Below are 21,950 nucleotides of genomic sequence, written 5' to 3' on the forward strand. Positions count from 1 at the left end.
GATTTAAAAAGAGGCTGAGACATAATTGCCACTTATCTTTAATGCAGTTTCCAAAAACTTTTCTGCAGCCTTTTTAAACTTTTTGTTTCTCAACAAGGCGATTGATGTGAAATAGGGTATTTGTGGAGCAGTAAATGACACTGGGTGGGCCTCAGATCTGGTGAATGGGGTCCGGAAGTGGCTGCCGGAAGTGGCTGCTGGTTTTATTGAAGTTTTATTGAAGTGAGTGTTGGTCAAAATGCCTGAAGCCCGGTAAATTCAGAACGTGAGACGCTCACTTTGGGGGAAACGCATCAGAATGAAATGGAAAACAAGAGCGGACTTGAGAAAGTATTCTTGTTTTGACCCTGTCCGTCTCTTCAGGTCCACAACAGCTCCTGATGACAATTTAATGATCCATGTCCTCAGTGGGATGAAGCAATTTATCAAACATCTAATGCTCTGACTCCTGCCTCGACCAACTCAGCCTCCTAATGAAGTAAAATAAAAAAAAATAAAAAAGGCTGCCTCTTCCTACCTTCCTCTTATACTTGGTCTCCCCCATATTTTGTCTTACGCTTTTAAAATGTCTGTCCCTTACAACATTATTTCTTTTCTGCTATGATGTTTTTCTTGACTTCCCTTCCTCTCCACATTCCTTTTTGATCTTCTTTTTTCAGCTGAGTCTGACTATCTGCTGCAGTGGATCTATAGCTCTAACATAATGGATTACTATCTTGCATGCTGGCAACTAACATCACAGATGAATCCTCCTACTGCAGCAGTTTCTACGGGTACCTTCCGGGATCACTACTTTCCATAATAATGTAAAATTGATTTAATATATATATATATATGTTTGCAATCTATTTTATGAGTTAGCGAGATAAACTAAAGCTGATAGTAGGAAGACTCAAACAAAGCCACTTCTGAAACCATGTTTCTTAACTACATGCAACATGTTTGGACCTTAAACCTGCATTAACAAATATGTCTAACTTTGAAATAACTACCTTCAAATAATGTTAAAGTGAGAGTAATTATTATTACCAACTCAAAGCATTTTGAGACAGATCTTTTTTTTGTCAAAAGTTGGAGACCAAACCAGAGCTAAAATGAGAGTTTATATTTGGACAAGGGAAGAGCATGTTGTATCTGTGTCTGTTTGCTAACATGTCCAGTAGCACAACATTATAAGGTAATATAACACCCCCAACACACACACACACACACACACACACACACACACACACACACACACACACACACACACACACACGTATCCGACGAGTCACACTTATTCAAAGGATGCTCCAAAAGGTCAAAGATGGGTTTATGTTACAAGGTAGGTCATCACTGACGCCAGGAAAAGTAGCCTAGACAGCGTTCTAGTGTTATGCACAACCATGCTATAGTTAGCCAAGCAAGTAGCAACTATAAAACTTTGAATTTACACAAATAGGCAGAATTAGCTGTCAAGAAGAAAGTCAAGATGCCACTGAGTGTAAAAGCGTGAAAGAAAGATGGAGGTATGTCCCTCTTTGGCTAATGTATTATAAAGATGGAGGTATGTCACTCTTTGGCTAATGTATTATAAAGATGGAGGTATGTCACTCTTTGCCTAATGTATTATAAAGATGGAGGTATGTCCCTCTTTGGCTAATGTATTATAAAGATGGAGGTATGTCACTCTTTGGCTAATGTATTATAAAGATAGAGGTATGTCACTCTTTGCCTAATGTATTATAAAGATGGAGGTATGTCCCTCTTTGGCTAATGTATTATAAAGATGGAGGTATGTCCCTCTTTGGCTAATGTATTATAAAGATGGAGGTATGTCACTCTTTGGCTAATGTATTATAAAGATGGAGGTATGTCCCTCTTTGGCTAATGTATTATAAAGATGGAGGTATGTCTCTCTTTGGCTAATGTATTATAAAGATGGAGGTATGTCCCTCTTTGGCTAATGTATTATAAAGATGGAGGTATGTCCCTCTTTGGCTAATGTATTATAAAGATGGAGGTATGTCTCTCTTTGGCTAATGTATTATAAAGATGGAGGTATGTCTCTCTTTGGCTAATGTATTATAAAGATGGAGGTATGTCCCTCTTTGGCTAATGTATTATAAAGATGGAGGTATGTCTCTCTTTGGCTAATGTATTATAAAGATGGAGGTATGTCCCTCTTTGGCTAATGTATTATAAAGATGGAGGTATGTCCCTCTTTGGCTAATGTATTATAAAGATGGAGGTATGTCCTCTTTGGCTAATGTATTATAAAGATGGAGGTATGTCTCTCTTTGGCTAATGTATTATAAAGATGGAGGTATGTCCCTCTTTGGCTAATGTATTATAAAGATGGAGGTATGTCTCTCTTTGGCTAATGTATTATAAAGATGGAGGTATGTCCCTCTTTGGCTAATGTATTATAAAGATGGAGGTATGTCCCTCTTTGGCTAATGTATTATAAAGATGGAGGTATGTCTGGCTAATGTATTATAAAGATGGAGGTATGTCTTTGGCTAATGTATTATAAAGATGGAGGTATGTCCCTCTTTGGCTAATGTATTATAAAGATGGAGGTATGTCCTTCTTTGGCTAATGTATTATAAAGATGGAGGTATGTTCCTCTTTGGCTAATGTATTATAAAAATGGAGGTATGTCCCTCTTTGGCTAATGTATTATAAAGATGGAGGTATGTCCCTCTTTGGCTAATGTATTATAAAGATGGAGGTATGTTCCTCTTTGGCTAATGTATTATAAAGATGGAGGTATGTCTCTCTTTGGCTAATGTATTATAAAGATGGAGGTATGTCTCTCTTTGGCTAATGTATTATAAAGATGGAGGTAAGTCCCTCTTTGGCTAATGTATTATAAAGATGGAGGTATGTCCCTCTTTGGCTAATGTATTATAACGATGGAGGTATGTCTCTCTTTGGCTAATGTATTATAACGATGGAGGTATGTCCCTCTTTGGCTAATGTCTTATAAAGATGGAGGTATGTCTCTCTTTGGCTAATGTATTATAAAGATGGAGGTATGTCCCTCTTTGGCTAATGTATTATAAAGATAATGTATTATAAAGATGGAGGTATGTCCCTCTTTGGCTAATGTATTATAAAGATAATATATTATAAAGATGGAGGTATGTCTCTCTTTGGCTAATGTATTATAAAGATAATATATTATAAAGATGGAGGTATGTCCCTCTTTGGCTAATGTATTATAAAGATAATATATTATAAAGATGGAGGTATGTCCCTCTTTGGCTAATGTATTATAAAGATGGAGGTATGTCTCTCTTTGGCTAATGTATTATAAAGATGGAGGTATGTCTCTCTTTGGCTAATGTATTATAAAGATGGAGGCTCCACATGGCGGCCGTCATTTGAGGGACCCGCCCGTATGTATTCTGAATGTCAGATTCTACGCTTACGAGAATACTTTGATTACTTGGTGGAAATAATTACACATGAAGGAGTACATATTTGTGAAAGAACAAAGTTTTTTTTTGCTAAGAATCAACTCAAAACATTACACAATGGAGCTTTAACTAAGCAGTTGTGGTGCCAAAACCTAACTAAACTGAGACTGTTTCACAACGTTAACAGCGTGTTTAAAACCACAAACATTACCTTCTCTGGTTTGGAAACGAGGACAGAAAACACTCCTGTGGGTCGTATTTCCTGCCACAGCTAGGGGCGCTGATTTCTGAAACGCTCCGGTGGGTCATATTAAAGGGTAGCAATAAACAACCTATATGGTGGTATGGTTTGGAGGACTGGTTGGATTCAGGATTGGCCACAGCCGTACTTGGCCAGTCTCCACAGACGCCCACTGTGTGCTTGTGGACTGGAGCAAACAGCACAGGAACACATCCTTGAAGCTTGCCCTCTCCAAAGACTTAAAAAAGAGGATTAGTGTCCCTCCTCGCAGCAGATCCGGAGGCAACTTCTCGGTTCCAGGACTTTGCATTGGCTAAATAAAATAAGGTAATAACAGCAGTGCTGTGTGTCTGGTTGCTTGTTTAAATATTTTTTTCTGCTCTCTGGCAGCCAACAACATATTAATGAGAGACATTCAATATGAACAAAAGGATCCTTTTACTATCAGTACAAATGAGCTCTGGCCATCATTTCTATCAGTAATACCAGAATGATAGAATTATTACCCACACTGTCTGCTGTAAACATCGGCCACAGTTTACAAGCCAACCTCCTGCTGCACCTTTGACCCCGCTGGACATATTGGAGCTGTGCTCTTACAGTTTTCCGATGCATTGAGGGTTTATTACCAAAATGTCAAGTACGCTTGCTTTGACTTCCAAATGAAGTGGTTTAGATAATCTGGCTAATTGGCTGTTGGCTTGTCTGCTTCTTACTCCCTATGGCCCCATTTCAGTGTTGTTGTGTTCAGAGAGCTCTGCCATTACTTTGGTGAGTAGAAAATGATAATGTAACTGGTAGAACCTAATGGAAATTTGATTTTAATTTAAATTTAAGAATTTCTTTAAGATGTATTTTAGAGAGACAGCTTTTGAACCAGGACTCTAGATACATGTTAATGTTTTTTTATGTTTCCTGTTTTGTGAGTGTGTGAGTATCTTAACATTTATGTATTATTCACTGTTTTTAGCTGAATGGGTACTGTTTTTAATGCACTGCAATAAACTGTGGGGTGTCCTTAAAGGCGCCTGCTAAAAAAAGAAAATGCCTCCAACTGGTTTAACTGGTCCCCTGTCCAGCAAACAACCCCTGGGTGTTTTTTTTTTAAAGATGATTGTCCCCCAATAAGCTATAAAACTGACTTATTTTGTTATTGGTAAGTACATTTTGTGTGTGAGAGTGAAACAGCTTTTACCTCGAATCTTCCACACACCAAACGATCTGCTTTGCACTCGCTCTCTGCTGTTAAAAACTGTTTTTTTTCTTGTTATTCTCAGTCAAGAAAACGTAAAGGAAACTCATCTGGGGCCCGCTGATGGTTATGAGAATGTGCACTACATGGCTTCTGCAGGCATTTCTGCCATCAATGCTATCTGTGCTTGTCTCAGTTAAAAAAGCAGTTTCTCTGACATTATCTCTGTGGGCTTCTTATTCTGTCTTTCCATTTCCCTCGTGCATCTCCTCCTCATGATTATTACAGTACGAGGCTGCACAAAGCAATATGTTCAGAGGCAGATAAGAGTCAGACTGTTTGTGTCCCACTCTTTTCAAAGTCCTTTCTGAGCTGAAAGTCAGAAACCACGTCATCTGGCGGTTAGTTTCCAACATAATGATTGAAGTGACTCAGCTTTTTTCCGACCTGCTGGGATTATGAAAACCATTCAAATCGGAAACAAATGCGCCACCAAAAAATATGACAATTTGGAGATTAAATGGTTTTGACATATTTGACCCTCAGCTGGTTGACCTTCTCTCAAACAGCCAACCAGACGCTGTTTTTTGTTAAATCTAAGCATTTTATTTGAGTTTTTTAGTTGTTTCTCTTTTGCTTTGTTACATTCATCTAATGTGCTTCCTGTCTTCGTCATGAGCTGCTTAAGAACACATACATTATCTTTTGATGCTTCTTTTAGTACCACTATATTTTGATTATTATTATATTTTTGACTTATTTGGCATTCACTGCTTAATTGGAGCATTGTACAGCAATCTTTCAACTTGCCAGACTGTGTTTGTATTCATGCTTCTCCTCCTTCCTTAAGAGTCATATTGGCTTTTCCATTGTGGGTGTTTCAATGCTGCACAATCATATACAGCTAGTGTTGAAGGGTTGATTTCACAGCATTACATCCATGCTACGGCTGCAGCTAGCTTATCTTTGCCTATAAAAAGGGTAAATGATGAAAAATGGCCCATCGCAACTTCCCATTTTGTCCCAACAGTCCAAAACCCAAAATGATTTACAATTTACAATCATATAACATTCATATTCTGGCATAGGAGAAAAAAAAAACACTCTGGTTTGTTTGCGTTTCTTTAAACCAATCACAATCATCTTGGGCGGCGCTAAGCTCCGGACGCAGCGATGGTGGATCTGCAGAATAGTCTCAGGAAGGAACTTGTTCTGGTGGAACATTTTCACCCTGATAAAAGAAAACTCGACATCCAATATTAAATGAAGTTATCTGTTGACACAGTACAGTAACGTGAGCTATTTAAATGAGCTGATACATGGTTAAACCTCATTGGCTCTTACCAGTGGATCTCAGAGAGGAGAGAGGTAGGAGAGGGACATTCTCCTGGAAATGTACTTCGGTTGATCCAGACTTATTTACTGTTAATTGAGCGGCCACACAATCCACCCACACAGTTAAGGACACACACAGATCCACACAACCCTTTAATAAAGCATCTACTAAAAGACATGTCCACATACCTAAGATGGCGATGACCTCGTCGTCCTGGATGACCTCCAGTGACCCTGACACAACGAAGCACAGGGTGTCGACGCTCTCACCGGCGTGGTAGATCAGGTCTCCGGGGGCGCAGTGGGTGGTCTGGAACTCCACGGCCAGGGAGCGCAGGCAGCCGTCGCTGGCTAACCGGAACGCTGGGTGTTCGTTAAACACCTGAGTGAGAGAGCAGGAACTTTAGATCTATTGTCACTTCTTTAAAGTTATAGCTTTGCTACAGTAGCAGCGTGGTCTAAGACTGCGTGCAGAATTGTTACGTAATGTAATGAATTCCTAACACACTTGAATATTTTGTACAGCCTCTGTCTAAAACATAAGTTACAGTCAAAAAATAACCCGATTCTAAAAATTTTCAATGAAGATGACCCAAAGAGAAGCTTGAAAGCTCCCCAAAAAGTGAGTAAGTGGACCTTTAGTGAAGACTGTTATGTTGCTTTTTTATGTAGGTTGGTTTATTAGCCAGCTAAATCTCTGTTCCTAAAGGAACTGGGACTTTTATTTTTAAGGATTTATTACACACCATGTTGTTATTACTTTTTTATTACATTTTCCAATGTTTTTTGTGTGTTTTCTTTGCACAAGGACCTCATTTATGGTAAAATGTGGGGAACAGGACTTTTGGGGCCCTATCTTGCACCCTTGCTAGTTTAAGACCAACGTAGTTGTCAGTTTCCCGTCCAGTGCCCGCATCATTTAAATAACAAATGCACCTGCTCCCATCTGTGGCCCATGGTCTTACAGGGAGGTGTGTTCAGGTGCATTCTGGGCGTGTTGGTCTTACAGGGAGGTGTGTTCAGGTGCATTCTGGGCATGCTGGTCTTACAGGGAGGTGTGTTCAGGTGCATTCTGGGCATGTTGGTCTTACAGGGAGGTGTGTTCAGGTGCATTCTGGGCGTGTTGGTCTTACAGGGAGGTGTGTTCAGGTGCATTCTGGGCGTGTTGGTCTTACAGGGAGGTGTGTTCAGGTGCATTCTGGGTGTGCTGGTCTTACAGGGAGGTGTGTTCAGGTGCATTCTGGGCATGTTGGTCTTACAGGGAGGTGTGTTCAGGTGCATTCTTGGCGTGCTGGTCTTACAGGGAGGTGTGTTCAGGTGCATTCTGGGCGTGCTGGTCTTACAGGGAGGTGTGTTCAGGTGCATTCTGGGCGTGCTGGTCTTACAGGGAGGTGTGTTCAGGGGCATTCAGGGCGCGCTGGTCTTACAGGGAGGTGTGTTCAGGTGCATTCTTGGCGTGCTGGTCTTACAGGGAGGTGTGTTCAGGTGCATTCTTGGCGTGCTGGTCTTACAGGGAGGTGTGTTCAGGTGCATTCTGGGCGTGCTGGTCTTACAGGGAGGTGTGTTCAGGTGCATTCTGGGCGTGCTGGTCTTACAGGGAGGTGTGTTCAGGTGCATTCTGGGCGTGCTGGTCTTACAGGGAGGTGTGTTCAAGTGCATTCTGGGAGTATTGCTATCTTGAGGCAGCGGGAAGTGATCGCGCCATTGACCAACAAAAACCTGGTCTAAAGTCAATAAAGCAGCATTTCATTGTTATTTTAACAGAGCTTTAGTAAAATGCTCCTAGGCTCGTGCACAACGCGCGCACACTATGCTTGTTACACACACAGGGACACACAGCAGCACACACACATGCAGAAGATTAAACATAAAAATATTACAATGTGAAATAATAGTATGATAAGATCTGCTTGAGTGCTTTCACTTCACACATGATTATATTTATTGTTGTGTGTTTATCTTGTCTTGTCTTCTACTTTTCCTCTAATCCCTCGCTGCTGCAACAGTGTGAATTCCCCATTGTCGGATTAATAAAGGATTTTGAATCTTGAATCTTTGAATCAGATCAGTTTCTTCTCTCCTTCCTGCTTAGCAAATCCTCCATCATAACAACAATGCTCCAAGGTCCAAACGTGCGTGGCTTTTAAAGGGAATGGGAGATGATCTCTGATTGGTTGATTGCATGTCACACCTCTGATTAATGAAGACACTGAGTACAACCCTTTAGAACCATGCGCCCGGCACATGGACCCTTTTTTTCCATCGTTAAACTAGCAAAAGTGGATTTGGACACGCCCTAAACACACCTGTGCCAGGCGATTCACGCCATGCAGTTAGATCATTAAAATAAGGTGCTAGGACTGTAACAACAAAAACTGTGGTCTAAAATCTGTTCAAACTCATTTTAAAGATTTCTGGTGGAATCTTTCAAAAGATGAAAGATAGAGTGCCATCACCTTGCCTTGAGCCCCATAGTGGACTCTGACCTAGACATGTCTAGTTATAACTATGAGATCTGGCCTAAATGTCTTGGCTGTGCAATGGATCACTATTAATCAACCTCATTAACATACATTCCTGTAAAAGCACTGTACTTGATTAATTAATTTAAAGATAATATGATATAAAGCTATTTGAGGCAGCCGCTCTGAATGACCAGACTTATTTTAGCGACTGCTGAGTATTGGCCATTAGCGATGATTGTTACACAGCACTGTTACCAACGTTTTGGGACCCATATCAGTTGTGTCATTGTATTAGGTTTAATATTCAGGTGTTTGGAGAATGTTATTGCAACCATTAGACATTTGGGCAATTCTCATTTATACATTTTTTATTATCCTTTGGGTTAATGTTGTGTAGGAAAGTAAGTCCTTGTAGTTGCACTTGTACTTTGTACGACAACCTATTAAAATATGTTAAACAGTAAGAATGATGAAAGTTAGTTTGTTGGACATTTTATAGAGTCTCAGATTGTTGTTACATCGACCCTCATGTGTAGGATTAGAGGATTTCTGACTTTAGCGTGTACTTTCTCCTGAAACAAAAACGTAAGCCATCAGGAGTCTATATTCACAGAAACGTCTACACATAGTGGCTCTAAAGTATTTATACATCAAACTGTGAGCTGACTGCATTGTTACCCCCTTCTTACAAAATCAAGACACAGAAGTCACACTATCCATCATTACATCCATCGTTACGTTTTTTTTCTTCTTTTATACAGTGAAGCCATGGATGTTTAAAAAACCTGGATACAGCTTTGGATGCGGAGCCCTGTTCATTCCTTTGAGAGGAGCTCAGTGGCGCATGAAGCCAAAAAACTTCAACTTCCTTAAAATGACCCGGATCATCGCCGCTGCTTCTGTGTCTTGATTGGGTGAGAAGGGGGTAACAATGCAGCGTTGTTCAATAAAAAAATGGCCAATAGTTGTTGTTGCATGAAAGTTGCATGATGTGTTGAGAGATGCTTATTTTCTCTATTTTGTGTTGTATTTGTAAAGCTGCGGAACAAATTTCCCTTCAGGGACAATAAAGTTATCTTCCTCAATGTGTGGCCCATAGAGCAGGCGCACTAGAGACCTCCGCCAGCCGAGTAGGCTACTTTCTGTTTAGCACTCCACTAGTCTCGCTTTCCCAGACCATCCACCGCGCTGCGGAGGAAGGTCTGGCTACTCAACACAGCATTCCGGGATGGGAGAAAAAGGTGCTCTGGTTTATTGGCATTTCTTTGATCACAATCATCTTGGGCAGTGCTAAGCTTCTCATGGTGCCGCTGCTAAATTTTCGTGCAACAGAAAACTCCGATTGGACAGATAGTCTAGCTAGCGGTCTGGATTTACCCTGCAGAGATCTGAGGAGCAGTTAACCATAGTCCTCACTAATCCACCGGAGGTTAGAACGCCAACACAGAGACAGAGGAAGGGGACGGACATCCGGCCGAAAAGAGGGCCATCCTGCGGAATTTCCAGCGGCACCTGAACAATCTCTGCTAACATGAACGGGGATTAAATGATCTCTTTTAGACTTTCCAAATGTTATCTGACCAAATGGATCAAATTCTGATAGTGAAGCGAGTCATTTTGCTGGGGTTGTGTACTCACTATTTTACAGACGTCTCTTTCGCAATGTAAGTAATGACACGGAAGTTGTAATCCCAGTGTTTGGCTGCTATGTCAAAGTGGCTTCAAAGCCTGGTGCACTTCCTGGGGGCCAGAGTGAGGCGCTGTAATACAACTAACGCGTGTCTGTAGGAAAACCATAGATACATACCTTCCTGTTGAGGTGGACACAGATGTCGGCCCGCATGTCCTTGGGACAGATGGATAAGACCTGGAAGACAGAGAGACATATGGGGTCAAACTGCTGTTCACAGAAATTCCCTCTGAGGACTCAATCAGTTAAAAAAATATCTGTATAGTATCTGATATATATATAGTATCTGATAGTCTGCAGCGAGATGAAGGTTTAGAAGCTTCAGCAGGTAATGAGTCCCTCTAGTGGACAGAACATGTAACAACAACCACATGCTTATAGCGGCAGTGACAATGCATACGCCTGAGTAGTGTAGAACATATTTATAAGAGGCTGCATTTGAGCTTTTAATATTAAAATATTATTCGTATATATTATACAGGAAGACTACCCACCAAAATGCAGGTAGATTTCGGCACTGGCGGGTAATACAGTCACTCTTACTAGCCACTTTGGCGGGTGGAATGCCATTATAAGGTAACACTGGTGGCTGGAGTACTGTGTCACTGTGCCGCTGCCTGACACAGGAACACCGCTGTGACCAGGTGTGCAGTGGCAGCCCACGGCCGGAGTACGGTGGCTTGGCTCGGCGCATGCGACATGGCAAGCCGAGGCAACAGTTGCGTCTATACAGGTCATAGACTGCATAAGGTGTAGGTTTGTAGAAGTACAGAGAGAGTGCACAGCAGGACAATCTAACAGGACATTTGGTCTCTGCCCTCCGCTTCCCGTCACCGAGGGCTCGAGCCGGCTGCTTAGTGACACGCAAGCGCTCCAAATCCCTTCCAACTAACCTTCTCCACCCCTGCACCACCTAGCCTATGCAATAAGAAGCAACTCTGTTTATGTCTGTGTTTTATTCCGTTGCTTGTTTTGATACAAAAGGAGCTTTACACACATTATCAGAGCTGAAAATTTGATGACTGCACTGTTAGATTTTATGTAGTCATGATTTTTGCTCATTTTAAAGGGTTGTTGATCTGGTTCTTCAAGGTAATTGTAGCACACCATAGTCAACTTTATTTAAATTAAATAAAACATATCCCATAAAACAGCTAGTCAAGATGCTAGTAGCTTTTGACGACTAGCCACAGTGGCTGGTGAGCAAAAAAGCTAATGTCAAGCCCTGGTTGTAGAGTCCAAAAGTCAAAATGTATTATGTATAAAATTAGGGTGACCAAACGTCCTCTTTTGCCCAGACACCTACTGTCTGGGGCGTCCGGGAGGTTTTATAAATTCATGAAAATGTCCTGTTTTCACTGTTTTTCATGGGACATTTAAGCGTGTACTTAAACTGACTGGTGCTTTGCACACAATACTACGGTACCTTGTTGTGACCAGAGCAGACAGGGACCAGAGCAGAGAGGGACCAGAGCAGACAGGGACCAGAGCAGAGAGGGACCAGAGCAGACAGGGACCAGAGCAGACAGAGACCAGAGCAGACCAGAGCAGACAGGGACCAGAGCAGACAGGGACCAGAGCAGACCAGAGTAGACAGGGACCAGAGCAGAGAGGGACCAGAGCAGACAGGGACCAGAGCAGACCAGAGTAGACAGGGACCAGAGCAGACAGGGACCAGAGCAGACAGGGACCAGAGTAGACAGGGACCAGAGCAGACAGGGACCAGAGCAGAAAGGGACCAGAGTAGACAGGGACCAGAGCAGACAGGGACCAGAGCAGACAGGGACCAGAGTAGACAGGGACCAGAGCAGACAGGGACCAGAGCAGACAGGCACCAGAGTAGACAGGGACCAGAGCAGACAGGGACCAGAGCAGATTTTCCGACCAATCTCCCGCTCCATTGTCCCCTCACTCGCGAACAAAACCCCAAGGTACTTGAACTCCTTCACTTGGGGTAAGGACTCATTCCCTACCTGGAGAAGGCATTCCATCGGTTTCCTGCTGAGAACCATGGCCTCCGATTTAGAGGTGCAGATCCTCATCCCAACCACTTCACACTCGGCTGCGAACCGACCCAGTGAGTGCTGAAGGTCACAGGCCGATGATGCCATCAGGACCACATCATCTGCAAAGAGCAGCGATGAGATCCCCAGCCCACCGAACTGCAACCCCTCCCCACCCTGACTACGCCTCAATATCCTGTCCATAAATATTACAAACAGGATTGGTGACAAAGTGCAGCCCTGGCGGAGGCCAACCCTCACCTGAAACGAGTCCGACTTATTGCCAAGAACCCGGACACAGCTCTCACTTTGGTCGTACAGAGATTGGATGGCCCTGAGTAGAGACCCCCTCACCCCATACTCCCAGCAGCACCTCCCACAGTATCTCCCGGGGGACCCGGTCATACGCCTTCTCCAAATCCACAAAACACATGTAGACCGGTTGGGCATACTCCCAGGCTCCCTCCAGGATCCTTGCGAGAGTGAAGAGCTGGTCCGTTGTTCCACGACCAGGACGGAATCCGCATTGTTCCTCCTCAACCCGAGGTTCGACTATCGGCCAAACCCTCCTTTCCAGCACCTTGGAGTAGACTTTACCAGGGAGGCTGAGAAGTGTGATACCCCTGTAATTGGCACACACCCTCTGGTCCCCCTTTTTAAAAAGGGGAACCACCACCCCAGTCTGCCACTCCTTTGGCACTGTGCCAGACTTCCACGCAATGTTGAAGAGTCGTGTCAACCAGGACAGCCCCTCCACACCCAGAGCCTTGAGCATTTCTGGACGGATCTCATCAATCCCCTGGGCTTTGCCACTGTGGAGTTGTTTGACTACATCAGTGACTTCCGCCTGGGAAATTGACGACAATCCCCCGTTATCCTCCAGCTCTGCCTCTAACATAGAGGGCGTATTAGTCGGATTCAGGACTTCCTCAAAGTGCTCCTTCCACCGCCCTATTACCTCCTCAGTTGAGGTCAACAGTGTCCCATCCTTACTGTACACAGCTTGGATGGTTCCCCGCTTCCCCCTCCTGAGGTGGCGAACAGTTTTCCAGAAGCTCTTTGGTGCCGACCGAAAGTCCTTCTCCATGTCTTCTCCAAACTTCTCCCAGACCCGCTGCTTTGCCTCTTTCACGGCAGAGGCCGCAGCCCTTCGGGCCCTTCGGTACCCTGCAACTGCCTCCGGAGTCCTCTGGGATAACGTATCCCGGAAAGACTCCTTCTTTAGTCGGACGGCTTCCCTGACCACCGGTGTCCACCACGGTGTTCGTGGGTTACCGCCCCTTGAGGCACCTAAGACCCTAAGACCACAGCTCCTCGCCGCAGCTTCAGCAATGGAAACTTTGAACATTGTCTACTCGGGTTCAATGCCCCCAGCCTCCACAGGGATGCACGAAAAGCTCCGCCGGAGGTGTGAGTTGAAAGTCTGTCGGACAGGGGCCTCCTCCAGACGTTCCCAATTTACCCGCACTACACGTTTGGGCTTACCAGGTCTGTCCAGAGTCTTCCCCCACCCCCTGACCCAACTCACCACCAGATGGTGATCGGTTGACAGCTCTGCCCCTCTCTTCACCCGAGTGTCCAAAACATACGGCCTCAGATCAGATGAAATGATTACAAAATCAATCATTGACCTTCGATCAAGGGTGCTCTGGTACCAGGTACACTTATGAGCATCCCTATGTTCGAACATGGTGTTCGTTATAGACAATCCATGACTAGCATAGAAGTCCAACAACAAACAACCAGGGAGGATCAGATCAGGGAGGCCGTTCCTCCCAATCACGCCTCTCCAGGTGTCTCCATCATTGCCCACGTGTGCGTTGAAGTCCCCCAGCAGAACAATGGTGTCCCCCACTGGCGCCCCATGCAGGACTCCACTCAAGGTCTCCAAGAAGGCTGAATACTCCAAACTCCTGTTTGGTGCATATGCACAAACAACAGTCAGAGTTTTCCCCCCCTCAACCCGCAGGCGTTGGGAGGCGACCCTCTCGTCCACCGGGGTAAACTCCAACGTAGCGGCGCTCAGCCGGGGGCTTGTGAGTATCTCCACACCCGCCCGGCGCCTCACACCCTGGGCAACTCCGGAGAAGAAAAGAGTCCAACCCCTATCCAGGAGTATGGTTCCACAACCGAGACTGTGCGTAGAGGTAAGCCCCACCAGATCTAACCGGTAGCGCTCCACCTCCCGCACCAGTTCCGGCTCCTTCCCCCACAGAGAGGTGACGTTCCACGTCCCCAGAGCCAGCGTCTGCCGCCCGGGTCTGGTCCGTTGAGGCCCCTGACCTTCACTGCCACCCATGTGGCAGCGCACTCGACCCCAGCGGTTCCTCCCACAGGTGGTGGGCCCATGGGCTGGAGAGATGGGAGCCACGTAGCTTGTTCGGGCTGTGCCCGGCCGGGCTCCGTGGCAAACCCGGCCACCAGGCGCTCACCGACGAGCCCACCGTCTGGGCCTGGCTCCAGACGGGGGCCCCGGGCTTCCTCCGGGCAGGGTCACTCCATCTCTACCTTGTTTTTCCATAGGGTTTTTGAACCATTTTTTGTCTGGCCCCTCACCTGAGACCACTTTGCCTTGGGAGACCCTACCAGGAGCACAAAGCTCCAGACAACACAGCCCTCAGGTTCACAGAGACACACAAACCTCTCCACCACGATAAGGTGATGGTTCACAATGAGTCACTTTATTCAAATTGAAGACTTTGTTTGAGGGTTTTGTGTGTGATGATTCACATGTAATAAAATGCTGGTACTGCCCTTCCATCCAATGAGTTTTTATTTCCAGCCTTCCTCCTGTAATCCTGATAATCAACAACAACCCAAACTTGTCTTCCTGCTGCTGAGTTTATTAACGCCAGCCCAGTGTCTGCCAAAAAGCCTGTCCGTTGTAATCACTTTGTCCAGCTCATTACACCACTGAATCAAGTCTAATTAGGTCAAACAGAGTAAAAACTAAATGTTATCCCATCTTCCACCAAACTGCCTTATTACACACGACAAGGGAAAAACAATTAATCATCTAGAAGCCTCTGCAACATCAAAACACAACAGTCTTTTAAAAAAAATCATCTGCTCCATTTAGAGTGGAGGATATTAGCAGCACCGAAACGCTTCTGGGAGCCTCAGGTCTGTGTGTACAGTGTGATGGCTCCCAAAGTGACAAAACATATCCACTAATTGGCCCAGCTCTGACTGCAAAGGATTTATACTGAGGGCAGTGTTGGCTTATGTCTCTTCATGAGTGTATAATTATCTCAACAAAAATTTGGAAAATGGGATTGATGAGGAGGAGGATATCTGATATGATCTGAAGAGAGAGAAAGAGAGCATGACTGTCAACAGGTAAATGCTGAGGAAGTCAATTAGATGGACATATAATGATTTAATGATTGGCCAGGTACCAATTCAGCAAAGAAAAACTTCACATCTGCACCTCCAGAGGTGACGGAGCGTAAAAGTAAATCAAACTGGATTTAAGGATGCTGCGGCAACGGTTTGATTTGGAGGAGTGCTTTCAGAGGGGCACGCTGTATTCACTGGCTGACGATAATTACGCTAACGTTACACTATGAGCTATACCGGTCGCTGCAAATTAAAAAAGGAAGAGGTGACGTGCCGTCATGTATGAAAGGAGATATTTACAGGTGGTGATGTCCTTCAGGTGGTGATTGTAGACTAGAAACGATTTGAAAACAATATCTAGTTTCAAATATCTTCCCTGATACTGCAATTGCAATATGTTTCACTATATAAGAAAGTCATCACTTTTGCATCTTTATTCTCATTTTCATTAAAAAATATATTACGTCTGCTGTGTTCAGACTCTGCTACATTCAGGAAGGGGAGTTCACATACACATGACTGCTTGAATTTGTTGATGAAAACCAAGTGCAGTAATAATAATAATAATAATAATAATACATTTTATTTAAAGCGCCTTCCATGACACCCTAGCCTGGCTCCGCGCTCCTACATACTTCCGCTGAATTTTCATTTCCTTTCAGTACTCCGTCTGGGTTTGTGGTATATTCTTGGGTTTTCTCCGGCCAAATCTTTGGCGGTCCAATCAGTGACCAGAGGGAGTGGCTGAGAACGATGACGTTGAGGTTGTGCGCTAGTTTGAGCGGTAGTAATGGCGGCGGAGAAAGATGCGAGCAAAGCCATTCGGTCCGTTGTGGCAAAGCTGCAGAATATCCACAAGTTAAAGCCCGAGCAAGACCAGTCTTTGCTGATTTGTGTTGGTGGCCATGATGTAGTGGCCCTCCTCCCCACCTGGTTCGGGAACAGTTTGATTTTCCACCTCGCTCCGTTAGTGGTGAAGGAGTTGGCTAAGGCTAAGGCTGAGGCTAACGCTAACGATGCTAATGCTAAATATAAGCCGATAGTTGTTGTTGGTCTCCCCTCTTGTTGCAAATGCGCATGACATACGTCACAACCAAACACTTCAGTCCACAAGCCATAATAATAATAATAATAATATATATTAATGATAGGAAACGCATCCCGATGCATATTGAATCGAAGACAGGATTATCGTAATGGAATCGAATGGTGAGACCAGTGAAGATCCACAGCCCTAATGGCTTAATTATTATTATTATTAATGGCATCGGCTCTTTACATGGGAGGAGTTTGTGTTGTGCTTGGGTGCAGGTCTGAGCTCAAGTTCAAGTAAGAAGAAGTAGGTTCTGAAAAGATTAATCATCTCAGTGGATTCATATATGCACAGTATGGAAATTTACTTCTGTAAGTATGTGTTTTGTAAATGTTTTGTTCCTTCAGTTTTGAGCAATAACTTCAAATTCGAAACATGGGCATGTCTTGGGAGAAAACGGAGCTAACTGGTTGGTCTAAAGCAGGGGTGCCAAACTCAACTTCACTAAGGGCCACACTGGAAAAAGAGAATCACACCAAGGGCCAGACATGTCTAGTTTATTGACATGCTCTTCTTTAATCCAAGGAGTCAAATATCTTTGACTGTATTGTTGCATGTCTCATATAGTCTTCTCGCTTACAGTTTGGTCGACATAAGCCCTAAAAAAGCAGCAACAAACGTCCTCAGTCATCATAGAAAAAAGGGACAAAAACTAAGAGAGCCAAAATGTATCATGAACCTAAATTCATATGCGGGCCGGAACACAATTTGCGAGGGGCCGGATATGGCCCGCGGGCCTTGAGTTTGACATATGTGGTCTAAAGCTTCAAAAATTAATAATGATCTCTCGAGTCAAATAAAGCATATGATATCCATGCTCACACTGGCCCGGTCACAACTTGAGAACAGTTTTCTCCACTGACAATTCCAATAAAGTTTAGAGGACGTCACATCAGTGCTGACACCTTACATGGGTTCAGCCTCACCTTCTCCGTGTCGATGCCTTTGGACATGGACCAGGTGGAGACAATGTAATCCATCACGCGCTCGCTCAGCCCCTTGGGAACCTGGTAGAGCTTCAGGAAGTCCCGGACGTTGTTGAGCATCTCGTGGTAGCGGTTTGTGTTGGCGTACATCTGCTGGAAGATGGTGGTCACGTTTCCAAAGATGGTGGCATAGAGCAGAGCTGGGGAGGAAGACACAGGAGAGGGATGAACACATGACAATTATTCTCTTTTTAGCCCTTACTTCTTGGTATTAAAGCTATAGTACGTAGTTTTTGTCTAAGTAATGACAACCAAACAGTTGCTAGTAGCCAAGGAGGACATGGAGGATTAAGAAAACATGATGGACTCTTCAGAAGAGGTCATTATCTTCACTCCAGTTTCTACACGGGAAAGTTGCCAGAGAGTTGTGTGGAGCTGATAGTTTTAATTAGCTTGGTAGCAACTCATTTGGCAACGGCTGGAATGTACCGGATATCCATTAATATCAAAAAGTTATGCACTAAAGCTTTAAACCTTTTTTCCTCATTTATTTCATTTTGTTTTCCCTCATTAAAGTGTTTCATCAACGTAATTATTTTGACTGGAGTAGGACATCAACTTACACTCTCTAAAAAACACACACACACACACACACACACACACACACACACACACACACACACACACACACACACACACTCTAAAATAACTTTCACATTCTAAAGATTTCCGTCACATCTTCATCTTCTTCATTTTCCTCCACTGACAAAGGCCACAAGATGTAGCCGAAAGCTCCAGAAAAGAAGTATTGTCAAAAACCTAGCCACTGCAACTACTGTATACCAAACACCATTACTATCACCCAGTATCCACCAAAGCCCTGCCAGACACCAAGAAAACCACCTACCAATGACATAGTAACACCCCAGCAACCTTCCTAAACGGGAACATAGAATTTAACCCCCTAGCAATGCCTAAACAACCCTTAAACAACAGCCCTGTAAAAGCTCTGAGCAAGTTCTGTTCATGCAAAAAACTAAAGAAAGATTGACCTTTTCTGGATTCTATTTCTGTTACCAATCTCTCCTTGCTATGCTTTATTTCTTTTGAGATTTGAATTATTAAAGACTATAAGTCATGTTGAGGTAATGACGGCAACAAATTGGATAAGCAGGGAGATGCACATTGATAATGTGGCAGTTGTGATTTAAATGTCTGCTATGCAAAGTGAGAAAAGAACTTAAAGCCATTGTGCCGAGCCGTCAGTCTCCTCTGTACCCTGCTGCTGCTTTACTGTTTCCATAGAGACCTCACTCAGAATAGTTCTCCCTCTTTTTTTCCCTTCCACTGCCTCCTTCCAGCCAATCAAATGACAAAGGAAAGAAGAGAAAAATAAAGGACAGGTTTAAAGATTTTTGGGTTCAAAATTTGGTAGTTTACAGGAGGTGGTGGGATCTGATGATGGCACATGAGCCACAAAAGGAGAGGGGGAGGAAGACTAAAAGTACAGCCAGGTACCAGTGAGTTGTGTGGAAGAGAGGAAAATGTTGGACAGAAAGTGACTGTGCACTTGAGATAAAGTGTGATGGAAAGAATGAAAAAGAAATGGATGGGAAAAAAATGAAGACCAGGAAAGTGTGTTTTTATATTCAGAGTGTGTGTCTGTCTCACAGAAGCAATGGGAGTCAGAAAGAAAAGAAAAGAACACAACAGACACAATGAGAGAGAGTGTGTTTGGATGAGAGACAAAAACAGAGCAGAGCGACAGCCACAGACAGAAAGGTGTAGCATGCCGGCAGTGAGAAGAAAACACTGTTCCAGTTTAGTTCTTTCAAAGACAGCAGCCTTTCAAGGACTTTTGCTGAACCCTGTCAGCTGGCAAAGTAGAACTCTGACAACCCTAACGATCTGGAAGTGAAAGCTCAGAGAGACAGCTCTCACCTCCACCAAACACAACACTCCTAATTGGAAGACTTGGTGGCCCAGCGGTAGGCCAATGATCACCGCAGCACACACAACGGCACAGGTTTGATCCCCTGGAACATTGTCTGTCGAGCTGAAACCACTTCTCGCCGTCTGCCAGGATTTAAACGTGGTTTCCTCATTTTATGAAGAGCTTTCGTGCAAAAGGAACATAACGTGCAAGGATCACAATGTAAAGCCTCGTCCACATGTGATAATTATTGCAGTAACACAGTTCGGCAGCTGGTTAATTCGACACTGCGATGGAAAAGATAGATACAAATATATACAATAGGCATTTTATTTTGGTTTTCAACACCCAGCCCTAAACCAGAGGTAGATGCATAAACTGTATAAGTGAAGCCAAAACATCTGGATGGCCCCCTGGTGGCTGGCTGCAGTATAGGTCATAAGCCCCGCCCCCTCCACGTTAGCGGATGGAACATGGGTCAAACTAAAAAAGTCAAAGTCCACGTCAAATATTTTTTTTCCAAAAGATGGTTTCTGTCATTTTATGCTGATGTTTGTTCCATTATTCTCATCAGTTTTGTTTTTATTAGTGCTGTCAGTTAAATGCATTTTTAATGGCGTTAACGCAAACCCATTTTAATGGCATACATTTTTTTATTGTGAGATTAACGTTCTTTTTGGCCTAGCAAACTTTGTAGTTTTTTTCATATGCTGTTGCAACAACTAGTAACGTTAGAAAAACTACAACACCACACCGGATCTAGCTAGACCGGAAGCGTGAGATGCCGAAATGGATGCCAATAAGATTCTGAATGGAAAGTTTACTTTTAAAAAGTTGCCAAATGGTTCCATTGACAAGAGCAAAGTGATGTGTGTGTTTTGTGGTTGTGAACTGAGCTATCATCACAGCACGTCCAGTCTGAAATACCACTTGATGCCCTAGCACACAGCTGATGCCATAGCACACAGCTGATGGCCGAGCACACAGCTGATGCCCTAGCACACAGCTGATGCCCTAGCACACAGCTGAAGGCCGAGCACACAGCTGAAGGCCGAGCACACAGCTGAAGGCCGAGCACACAGCTGATGCCCGAGCACACAGCTGATGCCCTAGCACACAGCTGATGCCCTAGCACACAGCTGACGGCCGAGCACACGGCTGATGCCCTAGCACACAGCTGATGCCCTAGCACACAGCTGACGGCCGAGCACACGGCTGATGCCCTAGCACACAGCTGATGCCCTAGCACACGGCTGATGCCCTAGCACACAGCTGAAGGCCGAGCACACAGCTGACGGCCGAGCACACGGCTGATGCCCTAGCACACAGCTGACGGCCGAGCACACGGCTGATTCCAATTCTCCGCCCCGCCTCGTCAAACCAGGCGACAAAAGCACAAAGCAAGCCGATCCACTTTTCCATGTTGATAAGAGCATGAAAATGAGAAAAAATAATGGGACAAAAAGAAATCAAGGGACATTTAGAATAGATAAAAATGTGTGATTAATTGCGAGTTAGCTATGACATTCATGCGATTAATCGCGATTAAATATTTCAATCGTTTGACAGCACTAGTTTTTATCAGTTATTTAATGCTAGCTGTGATTCACTCAGGATTGGTCGGGCGTGACATTGATACCGCGGCTCCACCGCCGCGACCAATACTGTGCTTACTCTGGCTCCAAAACAACAAGATGGCCTTGGCCGTGCTTCACTTTTGTACAGCGGGAGAATTGGAAACGCGGCGCCCATCTTTACTGTACATACAGTCTATGCCCTGAACCCAGTGATGCTGCAGAATAATAGCATGCCTAACACGTTAAATGTTAACAAATAAAATACCCAGACTACAGTATACTGATCAGAATCTTATAATACTAATATCCTTCTAAAAACAACCCAAAACACTTTTCTGGTCCCATAGAGAACCTAATGAGTTTAGACAGTTCATTCAGAGTACTCTGGCTACAGTTTATAGCTGTCATTTCAATACTTTATTTGATATCTGATATGTCCCCCACAGCTCTATTTATTGAAATAGGTCTCTGGTTTCCCCCTCTATTGGCCACGGGGAGATTTTTTTATTTTTTTTTTTTTTTTTGGGGGCTGGGGCTGGGGGGTGATAGTCAGGACGGGGAGCAGATGAAGAGCGTTATTTCCTCACATTTCTGCGTTGATGGAGCAGCCTGGGGGACAAAGGACCAGACACTGTCAGAGAGAGGCTTTCATCAACTGGAGAGAGGCTTTGCAGGAAGTTGGTCTCTAAATTGATTCTGACATTAAAAAGTAAAAAATATAGCGAAATGATAATTTGTGGTAGTGTTCGGTT

General features: G+C 44.1%; 1 protein-coding gene across 1 annotated transcript in view; it reads right to left on the reverse strand.

The window, feature by feature from the left end:
- The window catches only part of kcnh5b (potassium voltage-gated channel, subfamily H (eag-related), member 5b), a 242,179-nt gene that overhangs the window by 83,048 nt on the left and 137,181 nt on the right, over nucleotides 1–21,950 (reverse strand). The window contains exons 9-11 of the mRNA XM_028565179.1: nucleotides 17,689–17,888; nucleotides 10,445–10,504; nucleotides 6,362–6,554 (exon numbers count right to left, since the gene is read on the reverse strand). Coding sequence (XP_028420980.1) covers nucleotides 6,362–6,554; nucleotides 10,445–10,504; nucleotides 17,689–17,888 — 453 coding nt within the window. The remainder of the gene's footprint in view (nucleotides 1–6,361; nucleotides 6,555–10,444; nucleotides 10,505–17,688; nucleotides 17,889–21,950) is intronic.

This window comes from Perca flavescens, chromosome 20 (assembly GCF_004354835.1).
Source record: "Perca flavescens isolate YP-PL-M2 chromosome 20, PFLA_1.0, whole genome shotgun sequence".
In the NCBI taxonomy this organism is placed as follows: domain Eukaryota; kingdom Metazoa; phylum Chordata; class Actinopteri; order Perciformes; family Percidae; genus Perca; species Perca flavescens.